At 42.8% G+C, this 24500-nt stretch overlaps 1 protein-coding gene across 1 annotated transcript in view; it reads left to right on the top strand.

Moving 5' to 3' along the window:
• LOC140732660 (dynein axonemal heavy chain 6-like) overlaps positions 1-24500 on the top strand; it is a 549473-nt gene that overhangs the window by 307956 nt on the left and 217017 nt on the right. Inside the window, 1 exon segment of the mRNA XM_073055353.1 lies at positions 3656-3855. Within this exon segment, the coding sequence (XP_072911454.1) occupies positions 3656-3855 (200 nt within the window).

The following is a 24500-nucleotide window of genomic DNA, read 5'->3' on the forward strand; positions in this document are numbered from 1 at the left end:
AGTGGCCACTGAGTGTAGAGCTCAGAGTAATTTTGATAGCTCATTTCAATTTGCACTGAGCCTCTAGGTTCTGGAGACTAGGGTGTTTTGATCACTTCTGAGCTATCAAATAATTGCTTTAAGAATCAAGTGAATAATGTTATGTCTTGAGGTGTTGCTGGCCAAGTTACCATGTAGAGTAATGTTAAATCCTTTACCAACATCATCACTCATCCATCTCTGCCATCTGTTACTTTAACCCATAACTCAGGTCCTGATATAGAATTGGATTGTCATCTTTCAATTTTTGTATACAACTGTTGGTTAGACAAAACTGAAAGTGGAGAAATGCAGGGATATCTTGAAAGTCTCAGTGGATTAAGTTGCATCTGTGGGAGGAGAGGAACTCAATATTTCAGTTTGAAATCCTATATCAATCTGAGAATAGAGAGGGGAGATGACCAGTGCAAAGAGAAGAGCAGGGAGTTGTGAGACAGGAGCCAGACTGAGGAGGGATGAAAGATGACAGGCAGATTACACCAGGTCAGAGTCATAGAATTATACAACTCAGAACCAGGCCTTTTGGCCCAGCTGATCCACACAATCAAGATGCTCATCCAAGCTAGGCCCATCCACGCTGGACCCTTCCAGGTTAGTTCTATCTGCCAACATATAGCCCAATAAACCTATCCTATCCATGTATCTGTTCATTGTCTTTAAAATATCGTCCATGTACCTGATTCAACTGCTTCCTCTGCAGCTCATTCCACATACATACCACCATATATTTTAAAAAGTTGCCCTTCCTGTAATACATGTCCAAAATTATCCTAAATTTTAAACAGCTGTAACATGACTTCCTGGCTCTTGTACTCAGTGCACTAACCAATGAAGTCAAGCATGCCATTTGTCGTCTTTACCACCTTATCTACATACATGGCCTATGAAATTATGTAGTATGGGCTGTCAGTCACTCAGCTCAAAGATCAGTAGATTCCCATGCATGAAGGAGTTTGAGATAAACAAAGTCATGAGGGCTGAGTTGGACATCCTAGCTTTCCTCTGTGCAACTCCCTTCATCAAGATCAGGCCTGATTTTGATGAAGGGAGTACAGGGAGGAAGGGTGGATGTCCAACTCTTCCTCCTACTTCCTGTGTTCTTATGAGTAACAACACTTATACAACCTTGGAAAGGAATCATACAGATGAGCTCACATTATACTTTCCATCTGCATTGTGACATTGTAATGATGCACCATACAGACAATGTGTAAAGTGACTGATCTGTTCTCTACATGAACCACTATCTCCAGTTAAGGTAGACAATTAAACAATTCATTCATTCCCAGGGATGCCAGTTCACACATCAGGGCCACATTCCCCTGTCTGACAGCTTGTTGTCATTGAATTTCAGGAACTGAGTCACATCTAATTGGTCTCTGAAGCAGAAGCTGTGAAAGAAACTAAAGGACATTTCTCAATGGAGAAAGTGGGTGGTGGGAGGGGGTGTCACTGAGTGTTAGGTTCCAGGTAGTTCAAGGTTTTGAATGAATTGAACTGTGGGTAAATTTGGTGACAGGCCGGTCCTGAATCAGTATACAAGAAAGGGACATCAGTAATGCTCTTGTGTCTTCATGAAAGCTCAGACAAATTCTAGACAAAATCTGTCAACAAAGCAACCTTCAGTGAGACAACTGGCTATTTCCCCGTGTGGTTTTGTTCCTGTAAATCCAAGATAAATCAAGATGCAAGGTAAATCAGATTCCCACCTTCCATGATGAACCTGTGGACTAGACTGCCATCTAGAGCCCCAGCTGCACATAACTCTGAGATACAATACTGTACAAACACTGAAAGTTATAGCCATAGTCATATGTCAGGCCCTTCAGCCCAACTTGTCCATGCTGACTGTGCCTCCAATGAAATAGTTCCATCTAGTGTGTTTGGCCCATAGCTCCCTAAACCTCTACTGTCCATGTACTTATCTAGATAGCTGTTGAATATTGCTAATATGTCCATCTCAGCCACTATTTCTGACAGGTCATTCCAAATGCACATCACCCTTTATGTAAATAAGTTGCCCCAATTTTCTTTTAAATCTCTCGCCTCTGATTTTAAATCTTCAGTATGTCCTCTTATCTTTAGCAATCTGTTCCCTAGGAAAAAGATTGTACTTTCATCCACATTCCCCTCTATTCCCCTTGTGATCTTATATATCTATATCAGGTCACCCCTCAGTCTCCTATGTTCCAAGAAAAGGCCACAGATGGAAGTCTTTACCACTATTTAAACTGAAGTTCACCTTCACCTGGGAAGGAATGGTGGACAGAGCTGATGTTAATGTGCTCAGTGATGAACCAATAGCATTAAGTATATGATCCCTAGTACACCATTGGGTAGAGCCCAAAGGATGTGGGCTAAGCCTGAAGTAAAAATAACCTTGGCTTGGTCCTGCACGTGAATGAAGAGAAATAGACAACAGAGTCCTGTGTCAGTAATTGTAGAGATAAGCTGGTAGGAATGTTCATTGCTGCCACCATCTGCTCTTTCAAGGGGATAAAAAAAATCTCCTGGCACTATTTCAGATGAGGAGAAGCCATAATTGGTCTCCTGGCCAATCTGTAGCATCAGGACATTCTTTCTGAACTATGTATGACACACGAAGCCCTGACCTGCTGACAAAAATCTTCCCGCACCATACCTTTGGGCCTTGTGGTTCTCAGACAGCAGATTGCTGACTTTGTGGACTACACAGAACATCATCTGTTGGATGACAGTGCATTAGAACATAGCACTGTGCCATCAGGTCCCTTAAGATGGCCTTCCATTGTGGATGATCTACTTTAGGCCTCAACTCCTGTGCCAATTTCATAGAACTCTCAATTCTTCAATCTTTTAAATATTATCTATCTCCAATTAACTCCTGCCCTCCAGGAAAAGTAATGTTGGCACACCTCAGTTTTTAATGCCTAGCCCCATATTTTGTAACCACGAGCCCTGCTTGATTGTCTCCCACTAGTGGAAACATCACGACATCTACCCTTTCAAGCCCCTTTAGGATCTAATATATTTGAATAAGGTCACCCCTCATTCTTCAGAACTCTAAAGAGTAGGAATGGATTCCTTATGCCTCCTCCTCCTGTCAATAAGGCCATGGTGTTTGTTTCACTTCCTGCCTCTTCACTGCACACCAAATCTCAGTGTCTATTGACCTTGAATATGTATGGCCCATTGGAAAGGATACTTGTAAAGATTAATGATCCTCTGGCAGTAATGTATTTCTTCATTTCCATTTGAATAAATAACTCCTTACTAATGGAGACACAAATAACTGCAGATGCTGGGATCTGGAGCAACACAGGATCTACTGAAGGAACTCAACAGGGTAAGCAGCATCTGTGGGAGAAAAGGAATTGTCAGCGTTTCAGGTCAAAACCCTGCAACCGGACTGAGAGTGGGAGTGGTGAGGTGAGATGTTTGTCCACATTCCCCTCTGTACTCTCAGTCCTGATGCAAGGCTTTAGACCCGAAACATCAACAATTTCTTTCCTCCACAGATGTTGTACGACAAAATGAGCTCCTCCAGGAAATTGTTTGTTTAGTCATTGGATTTATCACCCTCAGAGACTGCGTACATTTTTAATGGAGTTTCTTTCATCTTGTTGAACCGTCTCAGTTTGCAGTGGTACACGTGTGGATTTGGCTAAGAAGCACATTGCTCAGGCAGCCACGCTGTTCAGTCGTGAAAACAAGGAGGTGAAGTTTGGCACCATGCTGATGAGTACCCAGACCACTTCAGCCCAAACCCAGGCTCAGATCCTAAGGAACCTGGTGAAGAGGAGCAGGAGCAGGCAAAGCGCAGGGAGGAACAAGCAGGTAGGTGCACTGATGTGTACAGAGAATGGGGCATCTCTGCTCAGCTCAAGCCACAGTGGAATCACAATGGCCACTGTGCCATTTAAGGAAAAATGAGATGTGTCAGAGAAAGGCGAGAGAGACAATCATTTATCGTTTATAATTAGTGCAGGGCTGTCAACTATTCCTCGTCTATAATTACTTTTGGGAGGCTAGTGGTGAGAGCATTCTGGTGAAGCAAATCCCTGCTGGATTATGATGATGCTCAACCTAAAAGATGAACCTGAAACTTATATTCCACACGTCTGCTGCCAGGGGTGAGGAAGGACAGTGGCTTGGAGAGGCTGGCAGAGTAGGCTGGCTAGTAATACAAACATTTGTAGGTACTACACCTAACAGCCCTGGTAGACCAGCAGTGGAGGGAGGGAATATACACTCAGTGTATTCAGTGTACCCCAAATGTGTACTCCAGTGTGCATTCAGTTACGACAATGTGTACTCCAGTGTGCATTCAGTTACGACAATGTGTACTCCAGTGTGCATTCAGTTACGACATTGTGTACTCCCAGTGTGCATTCAGTTACGACAATGTGTACTCCGTGTGTATTCAGTGTACTACATTGTGTACTCCCAGTGTGTATTGAGTGTACCACATTGTGTACTCCCAGTGTGTATTCAGTGTACCACATTGTATACTCCCAGTGTGTATTCAGTGTACTACATAGTGTACTCCCAGTGTGTATTGAGTGTACCACATTGTGTACTCCCAGTGTGTATTCAGTGTACCACATTGTGTACTCCCAGTGTGTATTCAGTGTATGACATTGTGTACTCCCAGTGTGTATTCAGTGTACTACATTGTGTACTCCCAGTGTGTATTCAGTGTATGACATTGTGTACTCCCAGTGTGTATTCAGTGTACTACATTGTGTACTCCCAGTGTGTATTCAGTGTATGACATTGTGTACTCCCAGTGTGTATTCAGTGTACTACATTGTGTACTCCCAGTGTGTATTCAGTGTACCACATTGTATACTCCCAGTGTGTATTCAGTGTACCACATTGTATACTCCCAGTGTGTATTCAGTGTATGACATTGTGTACTCCCAGTGTGTATTCAGTGTACCACATTGTATACTCCCAGTGTGTATTCAGTGTATGACATTGTGTACTCCCAGTGTGTATTCAGTGTACCACATTGTGTACTCCCAGTGTGTATTCAGTGTACTACATTGTGTACTCCCAGTGTGTATTCAGTGTACCACATTGTATACTCCCAGTGTGTATTCAGTGTACTACATTGTGTACTCCCAGTGTGTATTCAGTGTACCACATTGTATACTCCCAGTGTGTATTCAGTGTACCACATTGTATACTCCCAGTGTGTATTGAGTGTACCACATTGTGTACTCCCAGTGTGTATTCAGTGTACTACATTGTGTACTCCCAGTGTGTATTCAGTGTACTACATTGTGTACTCCCAGTGTGTATTCAGTGTATGACATTGTGTACTCCCAGTGTGTATTCAGTGTACTACATTGTGTACTCCCAGTGTGTATTCAGTGTACTACATTGTGTACTTCCAGTGTGCATTCAGTGTATGACATTGTGTACTCCCAGTGTGTATTCAGTGTACCACATTGTGTACTCCCAGTGTGTATTCAGTGTACTACATTGTGTACTCCCAGTGTGTATTGAGTGTACTACATTGTGTACTCCCAGTGTGTATTCAGTGTACTACATTGTGTACTCCCAGTGTGTATTCAGTGTATGACATTGTGTACTCCCAGTGTGCATTCAGTGTATGACATTGTGTACTCCCAGTGTGCATTCAGTGTACCACATTGTGTACTCCCAGTGTGACCATAAGACAAAGGAGCAGAAATTGGCCATTCGACCCATCGAGTCTGCTCCACCGTTTTATCATGAGCTGATCCATTCTCCCATTTATTCCTACTGCCCCGCCTTCTCACCATAACCTTTGATGCCCTTGCTACTCAGATACCTATCAATCCCTGCCTTAAATATGCCCAATGACTTGGCCTCCACTTCCGCCCGTGGCAAAAAATTCCACAGATTCACCACCCTCTGGCTAAAAAAATTTCTTCACATCTCTGTTCTGAATGGGCGCCCTTCAATCCTTAAATCATGCCCTCTTGTACTAGACTCCCCCACCATGGGAAACAGCTTTGTCACGTCCATTCTGTCCATGCCTTTTAACATTCGAAATGTTTCTATGAGGTCCCCCCTCATTCGTCTAAACTCCAGGGAGTACAGTCCAAGAGTGGTCAAACATTCCTCATATGTTAACCTTCTCATTCCCGGAATCATTTTAGTGAATCTTTCCCAAACCATCTCCAATGTCAGCATATCCTTTCTTAAATAAGGAGCCCAAAACTGCACACAATACTCCAAGTGAGGTCTTACCAGTGCCTTATAGAGCCTCAACATCACATCCCTACTCTTATATTCTATTCCTCTAGAAATGAATGCCAACATTGCATTCGTATTCTTCACCACCGACTCAACCTGGAGGTTAACCTTAAGGGTATCCTGTATGAGGACTCCCAAGTCCCGTTGCATCTCAGAATTTTGAAGTCTCTTTCCATTTAAATAATAGTCTGCCCATTTATTTCTTCTACCAAAGTGCAGGACCATACACTTTCCAACATTGTATTTCATTGGCCACTTATTTGCCCATTCTCCCAATCTATCCAAGTCTCTCTGCAGACTCTCTGTTTCCTCAGCGCTACCGGCTCCTCCACCTATCTTTGTATCATAGGCAAACTTAGCCACAAAGCCATCTATTCCATAATCCAAATCATTGATATACAACATAAAAAGAAGCGGCCCCAACACGGACCCCTGTGGAACACCACTGGTAACCGGCAGCCAACCAGAATGGGATCCCTGTATTCAGTGTGTGTATTCAGTGTACTCCAATTGTGTACTCCCAGTGTTTATTCAGTGTGCTACAATTACGTACTCCACTGTGTATTCAGTGTACCACATTGTGTACTCCCAGTGTGTATTCAGTGTATGACATTGTGTACTCCCAGTGTGTATTCAGTGTACTACATTGTGTACTCCCAGTGTGTATTCAGTGTACTACATTGTGTACTTCCAGTGTGTATTCAGTGTACTACATTGTGTACTTCCAGTGTGCATTCAGTGTACTACATTGTGTACTTCCAGTGTGTATTCAGTGTACCACATTGTGTACTCCCAGTGTGTATTCAGTGTACTACATTGTGTACTTCCAGTGTGCATTCAGTGTACCACATTGTGTACTCCCAGTGTGTATTCAGTGTACCACATTGTGTACTCCCAGTGTGTATTGAGTGTACCACATTGTGTACTCCCAGTGTGTATTCAGTGTATGACATTGTGTACTCCCAGTGTGTATTCAGTGTACTACATTGTGTACTCCCAGTGTGTATTCAGTGTACTACATTGTGTACTTCCAGTGTGCATTCAGTGTACCACATTGTGTACTCCCAGTGTGTATTCAGTGTACCACATTGTATACTCCCAGTGTGTATTCAGTGTACCACATTGTATACTCCCAGTGTGTATTCAGTGTACTACATTGTGTACTCCCAGTGTGTATTCAGTGTATGACATTGTGTACTCCCAGTGTGTATTCAGTGTATGACATTGTGTACTCCCAGTGTGTATTCAGTGTATGACATTGTGTACTCCCAGTGTGTATTCAGTGTACGACATTGTGTACTCCCAGTGTGTATTCAGTGTACTACATTGTGTACTGCCAGTGTGTATTCAGTGTATGACATTGTGTACTCCCAGTGTGTATTCAGTGTACCACATTGTATACTCCCAGTGTGTATTCAGTGTACCACATTGTATACTCCCACTGTGTATTCAGTGTACCACATTGTGTACTCCCAGTGTGTATTCAGTGTACTACATTGTGTACTCCCAGTGTGTATTCAGTGTATGACATTGTGTACTCCCAGTGTGTATTCAGTGTACGACGTTGTGTACTTCCAGTGTGCATTCAGTGTACCACATTGTGTACTCCCAGTGTGTATTCAGTGTACTACATTGTGTACTCCCAGTGTGTATTCAGTGTATGACATTGTGTACTCCCAGTGTGTATTCAGTGTACCACATTGTATACTCCCAGTGTGTATTCAGTGTACCACATTGTGTACTCCCAGTGTGTATTCAGTGTATGACATTGTGTACTCCCAGTGTGTATTCAGTGTATGACATTGTGTACTCCCAGTGTGTATTCAGTGTACGACATTGTGTACTCCCAGTGTGTATTCAGTGTACTACATTGTGTACTGCCAGTGTGTATTCAGTGTATGACATTGTGTACTCCCAGTGTGTATTCAGTGTACCACATTGTATACTCCCAGTGTGTATTCAGTGTACCACATTGTATACTCCCACTGTGTATTCAGTGTACCACATTGTGTACTCCCAGTGTGTATTCAGTGTACTACATTGTGTACTCCCAGTGTGTATTCAGTGTATGACATTGTGTACTCCCAGTGTGTATTCAGTGTACGACGTTGTGTACTTCCAGTGTGCATTCAGTGTACCACATTGTGTACTCCCAGTGTGTATTCAGTGTACTACATTGTGTACTCCCAGTGTGTATTCAGTGTATGACATTGTGTACTCCCAGTGTGTATTCAGTGTACCACATTGTATACTCCCAGTGTGTATTCAGTGTACCACATTGTATACTCCCAGTGTGTATTCAGTGTACTACATTGTGTACTCCCAGTGTGTATTCAGTGTATGACATTGTGTACTCCCAGTGTGTATTCAGTGTATGACATTGTGTACTCCCAGTGTGTATTCAGTGTACCACATTGTATACTCCCAGTGTGTATTCAGTGTACCACATTGTATACTCCCAGTGTGTATTCAGTGTACTACATTGTGTACTCCCAGTGTGTATTCAGTGTATGACATTGTGTACTCCCAGTGTGTATTCAGTGTATGACATTGTGTACTCCCAGTGTGTATTCAGTGTACCACATTGTGTACTCCCAGTGTGCATTCAGTGTACCACATTGTGTACTCCCAGTGTGTATTCAGTGTATGACATTGTGTACTCCCAGTGTGTATTCAGTGTATGACATTGTGTACTCCCAGTGTGTATTCAGTGTACGACGTTGTGTACTTCCAGTGTGCATTCAGTGTACCACATTGTGTACTCCCAGTGTGTATTCAGTGTACTACATTGTGTACTGCCAGTGTGTATTCAGTGTATGACATTGTGTACTGCCAGTGTGTATTCAGTGTATGACATTGTGTACTTCCAGTGTGTATTCAGTGTACCACATTGTATACTCCCAGTGTGTATTCAGTGTACCACATTGTATACTCCCACTGTGTATTCAGTGTACCACATTGTGTACTCCCAGTGTGTATTCAGTGTACTACATTGTGTACTCCCAGTGTGTATTCAGTGTATGACATTGTGTACTCCCAGTGTGTATTCAGTGTACGACGTTGTGTACTTCCAGTGTGCATTCAGTGTACCACATTGTGTACTCCCAGTGTGTATTCAGTGTATGACATTGTGTACTCCCAGTGTGTATTCAGTGTACGACGTTGTGTACTTCCAGTGTGCATTCAGTGTACCACATTGTGTACTCCCAGTGTGTATTCAGTGTATGACATTGTGTACTCCCAGTGTGTATTCAGTGTATGACATTGTGTACTCCCAGTGTGTATTCAGTGTACCACATTGTGTACTCCCAGTGTGTATTCAGTGTATGACATTGTGTACTCCCAGTGTGTATTCAGTGTATGACATTGTGTACTCCCAGTGTGTATTCAGTGTACTACATTGTGTACTCCCAGTGTGCATTCAGTGTACCACATTGTGTACTCCCAGTGTGTATTCAGTGTACCACATTGTGTACTCCCAGTGTGACTTCAGTGTATGACATTGTGTACTCCCAGTGTGTATTCAGTGTACGACGTTGTGTACTTCCAGTGTGCATTCAGTGTACCACATTGTATACTCCCAGTGTGTATTCAGTGTACTGCATTGTGTACTCCCAGTGTGTATTCAGTGTACCACATTGTATACTCCCAGTGTGTATTCAGTGTACTTCATTGTGTACTTCCAGTGTGTATTCAGTGTATGACATTGTGTACTCCCAGTGTGTATTCAGTGTATGACATTGTATACTCCCAGTGTGCATTCAGTGTATGACATTGTGTACTTCCAGTGTGCATTCAGTGTACCACATTGTGTACTCCCAGTGTGTATTCAGTGTACCACATTGTATACTCCCAGTGTGTATTCAGTGTACCACATTGTGTACTCCCAGTGTGTATTCAGTGTACCACATTGTGTACTCCCAGTGTGACTTCAGTGTATGACATTGTGTACTCCCAGTGTGTATTCAGTGTACGACGTTGTGTACTTCCAGTGTGCATTCAGTGTACCACATTGTATACTCCCAGTGTGTATTCAGTGTACTACATTGTGTACTCCCAGTGTGTATTCAGTGTACCACATTGTATACTCCCAGTGTGTATTCAGTGTACTACATTGTGTACTCCCAGTGTGTATTCAGTGTACTACATTGTGTACTCCCAGTGTGTATTCAGTGTACTACATTGTGTACTTCCAGTGTGTAGTGAGTGTACCACATTGTGTACTCCCAGTGTGTATTCAGTGTATGACATTGTGTACTCCCAGTGTGTATTCAGTGTACTATATTGTGTACTCCCAGTGTGTATTCAGTGTATGACATTGTGTACTCCCAGTGTGTATTCAGTGTACCACATTGTATACTCCCAGTGTGTATTCAGTGTACTACATTGTGTACTCCCAGTGTGTATTCAGTGTACTACATTGTGTACTCCCAGTGTGTATTGAGTGTACTACATTGTGTACTCCCAGTGTGTATTCTGTGTACCACATTGTATACTCCCAGTGTGCATTCAGTGTATGACATTGTGTACTCCCAGTGTGCATTCAGTGTACTACATTGTGTACTCCCAGTGTGACCATAAGACAAAGGAGCAGAAATTGGCCATTCGACCCATCGAGTCTGCTCCACCGTTTTATCATGAGCTGATCCATTCTCCCATTTATTCCTACTGCCCCGCCTTCTCACCATAACCTTTGATGCCCTTGCTACTCAGATACCTATCAATCTCTGCCTTAAATATGCCCAATGACTTGGCCTCCACTTCCGCCCGTGGCAAAAAATTCCACAGATTCACCACCCTCTGGCTAAAAAAATTTCTTCACATCTCTGTTCTGAATGGGCGCCCTTCAATCCTTAAATCATGCCCTCTTGTACTAGACTCCCCCACCATGGGAAACAGCTTTGTCACGTCCACTCTGTCCATGCCTTTTAACATTCGAAATGTTTCTATGAGGTCCCCCCTCATTCGTCTAAACTCCAGGGAGTACAGTCCAAGAGTGGTCAAACATTCCTCATATGTTAACCTTCTCATTCCCGGAATCATTTTAGTGAATCTTTCCTGAACCATCTCCAATGTCAGCATATCCTTTCTTAAATAAGGAGCCCAAAACTGCACACAATACTCCAAGTGAGGTCTTACCAGTGCCTTATAGAGCCTCAACATCACATCCCTACTCTTATATTCTATTCCTCTAGAAATGAATGCCAACATTGCATTCGTATTCTTCACCACCGACTCAACCTGGAGGTTAACCTTAAGGGTATCCTGTATGAGGACTCCCAAGTCCCGTTGCATCTCAGAATTTTGAAGTCTCTTTCCATTTAAATAATAGTCTGCCCATTTATTTCTTCTACCAAAGTGCAGGACCATACACTTTCCAACATTGTATTTCATTGGCCACTTATTTGCCCATTCTCCCAATCTATCCAAGTCTCTCTGCAGACTCTCTGTTTCCTCAGCACTACCGGCCCCTCCACCTATCTTTGTATCATCAGCAAACTTAGCCACAAAGCCATCTATTCCATAATCCAAATCATTGATATACAACATAAAAAGAAGCGGCCCCAACACGGACCCCTGTGGAACACCACTGGTAACCGGCAGCCAACCAGAATGGGATCCCTGTATTCAGTGTGTGTATTCAGTGCACTCCAATTGTGTACTCCCAGTGTTTATTCAGTGTGCTACAATTACGTACTCCACTGTGTATTCAGTGTACCACATTGTGTACTCCCAGTGTGTATTCAGTGTACCACATTGTGTACTCCCAGTGTGTATTCAGTGTATGACATTGTGTACTCCCAGTGTGTATTCAGTGTACGACGTTGTGTACTTCCAGTGTGCATTCAGTGTAACACATTGTGTACTCCCAGTGTGTATTCAGTGTGTGACATTGTGTACTCCCAGTGTGTATTCAGTGTACTACATTGTGTACTTCCAGTGTGCATTCAGTGTACCACATTGTGTACTCCCAGTGTGTATTCAGTGTACCACATTGTGTACTCCCAGTGTATATTCAGTGTATGACATTGTGTACTCCCAGTGTGTATTCAGTGTACGACGTTGTGTACTTCCAGTGTGCATTCAGTGTACCACATTGCGTACTCCCAGTGTGTATTCAGTGTACCACATTGTGTACTCACAGTGTGTATTCAGTGTATGACATTGTGTACTCCCAGTGTGTATTCAGTGTACGACATTGTGTACTCCCAGTGTGCATTCAGTGTACCACATTGTGTACTCACAGTGTGTATTCAGTGTATGACATTGTGTACTCCCAGTGTGTATTCAGTGTACGACATTGTGTACTCCCAGTGTGTATTCAGTGTGTGACATTGTGTACTCCCAGTGTGTATTCAGTGTATGACATTGTGTACTTCCAGTGTGCATTCAGTGTACCACATTGTTAACTCCCAGTGTGTATTCAGTGTACCACATTGTGTACTCCCAGTGTGTATTCAGTGTATGACATTGTGTACTTCCAGTGTGCATTCAGTGTACCACATTGTTAACTCCCAGTGTGTATTCAGAGTACCACATTGTATACTCCCAGTGTGTATTCAGTGTATGACATTGTGTACTCCCAGTGTGCATTCAGTGTACCACTTTGTTAACTCCCAGTGTGTATTCAGTGTACCACATTGTGTACTCCCAGTGTGTATTCAGTGTATGACATTGTGTACTCCCAGTGTGTATTCAGTGTATGACATTGTGTACTCCCAGTGTGTATTCAGTGTACTACATTGTGTACTCCCAGTGTGTATTCAGTGTACCACATTGTTAACTCCCAGTGTGTATTCAGTGTACCACATTGTGTACTCCCAGTGTGTATTCAGTGTATGACATTGTGTACTCCCAGTGTGTATTCAGTGTATGACATTGTGTACTCCCAGTGTGTATTCAGTGTACCACATTGTTAACTCCCAGTGTGTATTCAGTGTACCACATTGTGTACTCCCAGTGTGTATTCAGTGTATGACATTGTGTACTCCCAGTGTGCATTCAGTGTACCACATTGTTAACTCCCAGTGTGTATTCAGTGTACCACATTGTGTACTCCCAGTGTGTATTCAGTGTATGACATTGTGTACTCCCAGTGTGTATTCAGTGTACCACATTGTTAACTCCCAGTGTGTATTCAGTGTACCACATTGTGTACTCCCAGTGTGTATTCAGTGTATGACATTGTGTACTCCCAGTGTGTATTCAGTGTGTGACATTGTGTACTCCCAGTGTGTATTCAGTGTATGACATTGTGTACTCCCAGTGTGCATTCAGTGTATGACATTGTGTACTCCCAGAGTGTATTCAGTGTATGACATTGTGTACTCCCAGTGTGTATTCAGTGTGTGACATTGTGTACTCCCAGTGTGTATTCAGTGTATGACATTGTGTACTCCCAGTGTGTATTCAGTGTACCACATTGTGTACTCCCAGTGTGTATTCAGTGTATGACATTGTGTACTCCCAGTGTGTATTCAGTGTACGACATTGTGTACTCCCAGTGTGTATTCAGTGTACTACATTGTGTACTGCCAGTGTGTATTCAGTGTATGACATTGTGTACTCCCAGTGTGTATTCAGTGTACCACATTGTATACTCCCAGTGTGTATTCAGTGTACCACATTGTATACTCCCACTGTGTATTCAGTGTACTACATTGTGTACTCCCAGTGTGTATTCAGTGTATGACATTGTGTACTCCCAGTGTGTATTCAGTGTATGACATTGTGTACTCCCAGTGTGTATTCAGTGTACCACATTGTATACTCCCAGTGTGTATTCAGTGTACCACATTGTATACTCCCAGTGTGTATTCAGTGTACTACATTGTGTACTCCCAGTGTGTATTCAGTGTATGACATTGTGTACTCCCAGTGTGTATTCAGTGTATGACATTGTGTACTCCCAGTGTGTATTCAGTGTACCACATTGTGTACTCCCAGTGTGCATTCAGTGTACCACATTGTGTACTCCCAGTGTGTATTCAGTGTATGACATTGTGTACTCCCAGTGTGTATTCAGTGTATGACATTGTGTACTCCCAGTGTGCATTCAGTGTACCACATTGTGTACTCCCACTGTGTATTCAGTGTACCACATTGTGTACTCCCAGTGTGTATTCAGTGTACTACATTGTGTACTCCCAGTGTGTATTCAGTGTATGACATTGTGTACTCCCAGTGTGTATTCAGTGTACGACGTTGTGTACTTCCAGTGTGCATTCAGTGTACCACATTGTGTACTCCCAGTGTGTATTCAGTGTACTACATTGTGTACTGCCAGTGTGTATTCAGTGTATGACATTGTGTACTGCCAGTGTGTATTCAGTGTATGACATTGTGTACTTCCAGTGTGTATTCAGTGTACCACATTGTATACTCCCAGTGTGTATTCAGTGTACCACATTGTATACTCCCACTGTGTATTCAGTGTACCACATTGTGTACTCCCAGTGTGTATTCAGTGTACTACATTGTGTACTCCCAGTGTGTATTCAGTGTATGACATTGTGTACTCCCAGTGTGTATTCAGTGTACGACGTTGTGTACTTCCAGTGTGCATTCAGTGTACCACATTGTGTACTCCCAGTGTGTATTCAGTGTATGACATTGTGTACTCCCAGTGTGTATTCAGTGTACGACGTTGTGTACTTCCAGTGTGCATTCAGTGTACCACATTGTGTACTCCCAGTGTGTATTCAGTGTATGACATTGTGTACTCCCAGTGTGTATTCAGTGTATGACATTGTGTACTCCCAGTGTGTATTCAGTGTACCACATTGTGTACTCCCAGTGTGTATTCAGTGTATGACATTGTGTACTCCCAGTGTGTATTCAGTGTATGACATTGTGTACTCCCAGTGTGTATTCAGTGTACTACATTGTGTACTCCCAGTGTGCATTCAGTGTACCACATTGTGTACTCCCAGTGTGTATTCAGTGTACCACATTGTGTACTCCCAGTGTGACTTCAGTGTATGACATTGTGTACTCCCAGTGTGTATTCAGTGTACGACGTTGTGTACTTCCAGTGTGCATTCAGTGTACCACATTGTATACTCCCAGTGTGTATTCAGTGTACTGCATTGTGTACTCCCAGTGTGTATTCAGTGTACCACATTGTATACTCCCAGTGTGTATTCAGTGTACTTCATTGTGTACTTCCAGTGTGTATTCAGTGTATGACATTGTGTACTCCCAGTGTGTATTCAGTGTATGACATTGTATACTCCCAGTGTGCATTCAGTGTATGACATTGTGTACTTCCAGTGTGCATTCAGTGTACCACATTGTGTACTCCCAGTGTGTATTCAGTGTACCACATTGTATACTCCCAGTGTGTATTCAGTGTACCACATTGTGTACTCCCAGTGTGTATTCAGTGTACCACATTGTGTACTCCCAGTGTGACTTCAGTGTATGACATTGTGTACTCCCAGTGTGTATTCAGTGTACGACGTTGTGTACTTCCAGTGTGCATTCAGTGTACCACATTGTATACTCCCAGTGTGTATTCAGTGTACTACATTGTGTACTCCCAGTGTGTATTCAGTGTACCACATTGTATACTCCCAGTGTGTATTCAGTGTACTACATTGTGTACTCCCAGTGTGTATTCAGTGTACTACATTGTGTACTCCCAGTGTGTATTCAGTGTACTACATTGTGTACTTCCAGTGTGTAGTGAGTGTACCACATTGTGTACTCCCAGTGTGTATTCAGTGTATGACATTGTGTACTCCCAGTGTGTATTCAGTGTACTATATTGTGTACTCCCAGTGTGTATTCAGTGTATGACATTGTGTACTCCCAGTGTGTATTCAGTGTACCACATTGTATACTCCCAGTGTGTATTCAGTGTACTACATTGTGTACTCCCAGTGTGTATTCAGTGTACTACATTGTGTACTCCCAGTGTGTATTGAGTGTACTACATTGTGTACTCCCAGTGTGTATTCAGTGTACCACATTGTATACTCCCAGTGTGCATTCAGTGTATGACATTGTGTACTCCCAGTGTGCATTCAGTGTACTACATTGTGTACTCCCAGTGTGACCATAAGACAAAGGAGCAGAAATTGGCCATTCGACCCATCGAGTCTGCTCCACCGTTTTATCATGAGCTGATCCATTCTCCCATTTATTCCTACTGCCCCGCCTTCTCACCATAACCTTTGATGCCCTTGCTACTCAGATACCTATCAATCTCTGCCTTAAATATGCCCAATGACTTGGCCTCCACTTCCGCCCGTGGCAAAAAATTCCACAGATTCACCACCCTCTGGCTAAAAAAATTTCTTCACATCTCTGTTCTGAATGGGCGCCCTTCAATCCTTAAATCATGCCCTCTTGTACTAGACTCCCCCACCATGGGAAACAGCTTTGTCACGTCCACTCTGTCCATGCCTTTTAACATTCGAAATGTTTCTATGAGGTCCCCCCTCATTCGTCTAAACTCCAGGGAGTACAGTCCAAGAGTGGTCAAACATTCCTCATATGTTAACCTTCTCATTCCCGGAATCATTTTAGTGAATCTTTCCTGAACCATCTCCAATGTCAGCATATCCTTTCTTAAATAAGGAGCCCAAAACTGCACACAATACTCCAAGTGAGGTCTTACCAGTGCCTTATAGAGCCTCAACATCACATCCCTACTCTTATATTCTATTCCTCTAGAAATGAATGCCAACATTGCATTCGTATTCTTCACCACCGACTCAACCTGGAGGTTAACCTTAAGGGTATCCTGTATGAGGACTCCCAAGTCCCGTTGCATCTCAGAATTTTGAAGTCTCTTTCCATTTAAATAATAGTCTGCCCATTTATTTCTTCTACCAAAGTGCAGGACCATACACTTTCCAACATTGTATTTCATTGGCCACTTATTTGCCCATTCTCCCAATCTATCCAAGTCTCTCTGCAGACTCTCTGTTTCCTCAGCACTACCGGCCCCTCCACCTATCTTTGTATCATCAGCAAACTTAGCCACAAAGCCATCTATTCCATAATCCAAATCATTGATATACAACATAAAAAGAAGCGGCCCCAACACGGACCCCTGTGGAACACCACTGGTAACCGGCAGCCAACCAGAATGGGATCCCTGTATTCAGTGTGTGTATTCAGTGCACTCCAATTGTGTACTCCCAGTGTTTATTCAGTGTGCTACAATTACGTACTCCACTGTGTATTCAGTGTACCACATTGTGTACTCCCAGTGTGTATTCAGTGTACCACATTGTGTACTCCCAGTGTGTATTCAGTGTATGACATTGTGTACTCCCAGTGTGTATTCAGTGTACGACATTGTGTACTTCCAGTGTGCATTCAGTGTACCACATTGTGTACTCCCAGTGTGCATTCAGTTACGACATTGTGTACTCCCAGTGTGCATTCAGTTACGACAATGTGTACTCCGTGTGTATTCAGTGTACTACATTGTGTACTCCCAGTGTGTATTGAGTGTACCACATTGTGTACTCCCAGTGTGTATTCAGTGTACCACATTGTATACTCCCAGTGTGTATTCAGTGTACTACATAGTGTACTCCCAGTGTGTATTGAGTGTACCACATTGTGTACTCCCAGTGTGTATTCAGTGTACCACATTGTGTACTCCCAGTGTGTATTCAGTGTATGACATTGTGTACTCCCAGTGTGTATTCAGTGTACTACATTGTGTACTCCCAGTGTGTATTCAGTGTATGACATTGTGTACTCCCAGTGTGTATTCAGTGTACTACATTGTGTACTCCCAGTGTGTATTCAGTGTATGACATTGTGTACTCCCAGTGTGTATTCAGTGTACTACATTGTGTACTCCCAGTGTGTATTCAGTGTACCACATTGTATACTCCCAGTGTGTATTCAGTGTACCACATTGTATACTCCCAGTGTGTATTCAGTGTATGACATTGTGTACTCCCAGTGTGTATTCAGTGTACCACATTGTATACTCCCAGTGTGTATTCAGTGTATGACATTGTGTACTCCCAGTGTGTATTCAGTGTACCACATTGTGTACTCCCAGTGTGTATTCAGTGTACTACATTGTGTACTCCCAGTGTGTATTCAGTGTACCACATTGTATACTCCCAGTGTGTATTCAGTGTACTACATTGTGTACTCCCAGTGTGTATTCAGTGTACCACATTGTATACTCCCAGTGTGTATTCAGTGTACCACATTGTATACTCCCAGTGTGTATTGAGTGTACCACATTGTGTACTCCCAGTGTGTATTCAGTGTACTACATTGTGTACTCCCAGTGTGTATTCAGTGTACTACATTGTGTACTCCCAGTGTGTATTCAGTGTATGACATTGTGTACTCCCAGTGTGTATTCAGTGTACTACATTGTGTACTCCCAGTGTGTATTCAGTGTACTACATTGTGTACTTCCAGTGTGCATTCAGTGTATGACATTGTGTACTCCCAGTGTGTATTCAGTGTACCACATTGTGTACTCCCAGTGTGTATTCAGTGTACTACATTGTGTACTCCCAGTGTGTATTGAGTGTACTACATTGTGTACTCCCAGTGTGTATTCAGTGTACTACATTGTGTACTCCCAGTGTGTATTCAGTGTATGACATTGTGTACTCCCAGTGTGCATTCAGTGTATGACATTGTGTACTCCCAGTGTGCATTCAGTGTACCACATTGTGTACTCCCAGTGTGACCATAAGACAAAGGAGCAGAAATTGGCCATTCGACCCATCGAGTCTGCTCCACCGTTTTATCATGAGCTGATCCATTCTCCCATTTATTCCTACTGCCCCGCCTTCTCACCATAACCTTTGATGCCCTTGCTACTCAGATACCTATCAATCCCTGCCTTAAATATGCCCAATGACTTGGCCTCCACTTCCGCCCGTGGCAAAAAATTCCACAGATTCACCACCCTCTGGCTAAAAAAATTTCTTCACATCTCTGTTCTTAAATCATGCCCTCTTGTACTAGACTCCCCCACCATGGGAAACAGCTTTGTCACGTCCATTCTGTCCATGCCTTTTAACATTCGAAATGTTTCTATGAGGTCCCCCCTCATTCGTCTAAACTCCAGGGAGTACAGTCCAAGAGTGGTCAAACATTCCTCATATGTTAACCTTCTCATTCCCGGAATCATTTTAGTGAATCTTTCCCAAACCATCTCCAATGTCAGCATATCCTTTCTTAAATAAGGAGCCCAAAACTGCACACAATACTCCAAGTGAGGTCTTACCAGTGCCTTATAGAGCCTCAACATCACATCCCTACTCTTATATTCTATTCCTCTAGAAATGAATGCCAACATTGCATTCGTATTCTTCACCACCGACTCAACCTGGAGGTTAACCTTAAGGGTATCCTGTATGAGGACTCCCAAGTCCCGTTGCATCTCAGAATTTTGAAGTCTCTTTCCATTTAAATAATAGTCTGCCCATTTATTTCTTCTACCAAAGTGCAGGACCATACACTTTCCAACATTGTATTTCATTGGCCACTTATTTGCCCATTCTCCCAATCTATCCAAGTCTCTCTGCAGACTCTCTGTTTCCTCAGCGCTACCGGCTCCTCCACCTATCTTTGTATCATCAGCAAACTTAGCCACAAAGCCATCTATTCCATAATCCAAATCATTGATATACAACATAAAAAGAAGCGGCCCCAACACGGACCCCTGTGGAACACCACTGGTAACCGGCAGCCAACCAGAATGGGATCCCTGTATTCAGTGTGTGTATTCAGTGTACTCCAATTGTGTACTCCCAGTGTTTATTCAGTGTGCTACAATTACGTACTCCACTGTGTATTCAGTGTACCACATTGTGTACTCCCAGTGTGTATTCAGTGTATGACATTGTGTACTCCCAGTGTGTATTCAGTGTACTACATTGTGTACTCCCAGTGTGTATTCAGTGTACTACATTGTGTACTTCCAGTGTGTATTCAGTGTACTACATTGTGTACTTCCAGTGTGCATTCAGTGTACTACATTGTGTACTTCCAGTGTGTATTCAGTGTACCACATTGTGTACTCCCAGTGTGTATTCAGTGTACTACATTGTGTACTTCCAGTGTGCATTCAGTGTACCACATTGTGTACTCCCAGTGTGTATTCAGTGTACCACATTGTGTACTCCCAGTGTGTATTGAGTGTACCACATTGTGTACTCCCAGTGTGTATTCAGTGTATGACATTGTGTACTCCCAGTGTGTATTCAGTGTACTACATTGTGTACTCCCAGTGTGTATTCAGTGTACTACATTGTGTACTTCCAGTGTGCATTCAGTGTACCACATTGTGTACTCCCAGTGTGTATTCAGTGTACCACATTGTATACTCCCAGTGTGTATTCAGTGTACCACATTGTATACTCCCAGTGTGTATTCAGTGTACTACATTGTGTACTCCCAGTGTGTATTCAGTGTATGACATTGTGTACTCCCAGTGTGTATTCAGTGTATGACATTGTGTACTCCCAGTGTGTATTCAGTGTATGACATTGTGTACTCCCAGTGTGTATTCAGTGTACGACATTGTGTACTCCCAGTGTGTATTCAGTGTACTACATTGTGTACTGCCAGTGTGTATTCAGTGTATGACATTGTGTACTCCCAGTGTGTATTCAGTGTACCACATTGTATACTCCCAGTGTGTATTCAGTGTACCACATTGTATACTCCCACTGTGTATTCAGTGTACCACATTGTGTACTCCCAGTGTGTATTCAGTGTACTACATTGTGTACTCCCAGTGTGTATTCAGTGTATGACATTGTGTACTCCCAGTGTGTATTCAGTGTACGACGTTGTGTACTTCCAGTGTGCATTCAGTGTACCACATTGTGTACTCCCAGTGTGTATTCAGTGTACTACATTGTGTACTCCCAGTGTGTATTCAGTGTATGACATTGTGTACTCCCAGTGTGTATTCAGTGTACCACATTGTATACTCCCAGTGTGTATTCAGTGTACCACATTGTATACTCCCAGTGTGTATTCAGTGTACTACATTGTGTACTCCCAGTGTGTATTCAGTGTATGACATTGTGTACTCCCAGTGTGTATTCAGTGTATGACATTGTGTACTCCCAGTGTGTATTCAGTGTACCACATTGTATACTCCCAGTGTGTATTCAGTGTACCACATTGTATACTCCCAGTGTGTATTCAGTGTACTACATTGTGTACTCCCAGTGTGTATTCAGTGTATGACATTGTGTACTCCCAGTGTGTATTCAGTGTATGACATTGTGTACTCCCAGTGTGTATTCAGTGTACCACATTGTGTACTCCCAGTGTGTATTCAGTGTACCACATTGTATACCCCCAGTGTGTATTCAGTGTACTACATTGTGTACTCCCAGTGTGTATTCAGTGTATGACATTGTGTACTCCCAGTGTGTATTCAGTGTATGACATTGTGTACTCCCAGTGTGTATTCAGTGTACCACATTGTGTACTCCCAGTGTGCATTCAGTGTACCACATTGTGTACTCCCAGTGTGTATTCAGTGTATGACATTGTGTACTCCCAGTGTGTATTCAGTGTATGACATTGTGTACTCCCAGTGTGTATTCAGTGTACGACGTTGTGTACTTCCAGTGTGCATTCAGTGTACCACATTGTGTACTCCCAGTGTGTATTCAGTGTACTACATTGTGTACTGCCAGTGTGTATTCAGTGTATGACATTGTGTACTGCCAGTGTGTATTCAGTGTATGACATTGTGTACTTCCAGTGTGTATTCAGTGTACCACATTGTATACTCCCAGTGTGTATTCAGTGTACCACATTGTATACTCCCACTGTGTATTCAGTGTACCACATTGTGTACTCCCAGTGTGTATTCAGTGTACTACATTGTGTACTCCCAGTGTGTATTCAGTGTATGACATTGTGTACTCCCAGTGTGTATTCAGTGTACGACGTTGTGTACTTCCAGTGTGCATTCAGTGTACCACATTGTGTACTCCCAGTGTGTATTCAGTGTATGACATTGTGTACTCCCAGTGTGTATTCAGTGTACGACGTTGTGTACTTCCAGTGTGCATTCAGTGTACCACATTGTGTACTCCCAGTGTGTATTCAGTGTATGACATTGTGTACTCCCAGTGTGTATTCAGTGTATGACATTGTGTACTCCCAGTGTGTATTCAGTGTACCACATTGTGTACTCCCAGTGTGTATTCAGTGTATGACATTGTGTACTCCCAGTGTGTATTCAGTGTACTACATTGTGTACTCCCAGTGTGCATTCAGTGTACCACATTGTGTACTCCCAGTGTGTATTCAGTGTACCACATTGTGTACTCCCAGTGTGACTTCAGTGTATGACATTGTGTACTCCCAGTGTGTATTCAGTGTACGACGTTGTGTACTTCCAGTGTGCATTCAGTGTACCACATTGTATACTCCCAGTGTGTATTCAGTGTACTGCATTGTGTACTCCCAGTGTGTATTCAGTGTACCACATTGTATACTCCCAGTGTGTATTCAGTGTACTTCATTGTGTACTTCCAGTGTGTATTCAGTGTATGACATTGTGTACTCCCAGTGTGTATTCAGTGTATGACATTGTATACTCCCAGTGTGCATTCAGTGTATGACATTGTGTACTTCCAGTGTGCATTCAGTGTACCACATTGTGTACTCCCAGTGTGTATTCAGTGTACCACATTGTATACTCCCAGTGTGTATTCAGTGTACCACATTGTGTACTCCCAGTGTGTATTCAGTGTACCACATTGTGTACTCCCAGTGTGACTTCAGTGTATGACATTGTGTACTCCCAGTGTGTATTCAGTGTACGACGTTGTGTACTTCCAGTGTGCATTCAGTGTACCACATTGTATACTCCCAGTGTGTATTCAGTGTACTACATTGTGTACTCCCAGTGTGTATTCAGTGTACCACATTGTATACTCCCAGTGTGTATTCAGTGTACTACATTGTGTACTCCCAGTGTGTATTCAGTGTACTACATTGTGTACTCCCAGTGTGTATTCAGTGTACTACATTGTGTACTTCCAGTGTGTAGTGAGTGTACCACATTGTGTACTCCCAGTGTGTATTCAGTGTATGACATTGTGTACTCCCAGTGTGTATTCAGTGTACTATATTGTGTACTCCCAGTGTGTATTCAGTGTATGACATTGTGTACTCCCAGTGTGTATTCAGTGTACCACATTGTATACTCCCAGTGTGTATTCAGTGTACTACATTGTGTACTCCCAGTGTGTATTCAGTGTACTACATTGTGTACTCCCAGTGTGTATTGAGTGTACTACATTGTGTACTCCCAGTGTGTATTCAGTGTACCACATTGTATACTCCCAGTGTGCATTCAGTGTATGACATTGTGTACTCCCAGTGTGCATTCAGTGTACTACATTGTGTACTCCCAGTGTGACCATAAGACAAAGGAGCAGAAATTGGCCATTCGACCCATCGAGTCTGCTCCACCGTTTTATCATGAGCTGATCCATTCTCCCATTTATTCCTACTGCCCCGCCTTCTCACCATAACCTTTGATGCCCTTGCTACTCAGATACCTATCAATCTCTGCCTTAAATATGCCCAATGACTTGGCCTCCACTTCCGCCCGTGGCAAAAAATTCCACAGATTCACCACCCTCTGGCTAAAAAAATTTCTTCACATCTCTGTTCTGAATGGGCGCCCTTCAATCCTTAAATCATGCCCTCTTGTACTAGACTCCCCCACCATGGGAAACAGCTTTGTCACGTCCACTCTGTCCATGCCTTTTAACATTCGAAATGTTTCTATGAGGTCCCCCCTCATTCGTCTAAACTCCAGGGAGTACAGTCCAAGAGTGGTCAAACATTCCTCATATGTTAACCTTCTCATTCCCGGAATCATTTTAGTGAATCTTTCCTGAACCATCTCCAATGTCAGCATATCCTTTCTTAAATAAGGAGCCCAAAACTGCACACAATACTCCAAGTGAGGTCTTACCAGTGCCTTATAGAGCCTCAACATCACATCCCTACTCTTATATTCTATTCCTCTAGAAATGAATGCCAACATTGCATTCGTATTCTTCACCACCGACTCAACCTGGAGGTTAACCTTAAGGGTATCCTGTATGAGGACTCCCAAGTCCCGTTGCATCTCAGAATTTTGAAGTCTCTTTCCATTTAAATAATAGTCTGCCCATTTATTTCTTCTACCAAAGTGCAGGACCATACACTTTCCAACATTGTATTTCATTGGCCACTTATTT

This window comes from Hemitrygon akajei, chromosome 9, assembly GCF_048418815.1.
Source record: "Hemitrygon akajei chromosome 9, sHemAka1.3, whole genome shotgun sequence".
Taxonomy (NCBI): domain Eukaryota; kingdom Metazoa; phylum Chordata; class Chondrichthyes; order Myliobatiformes; family Dasyatidae; genus Hemitrygon; species Hemitrygon akajei.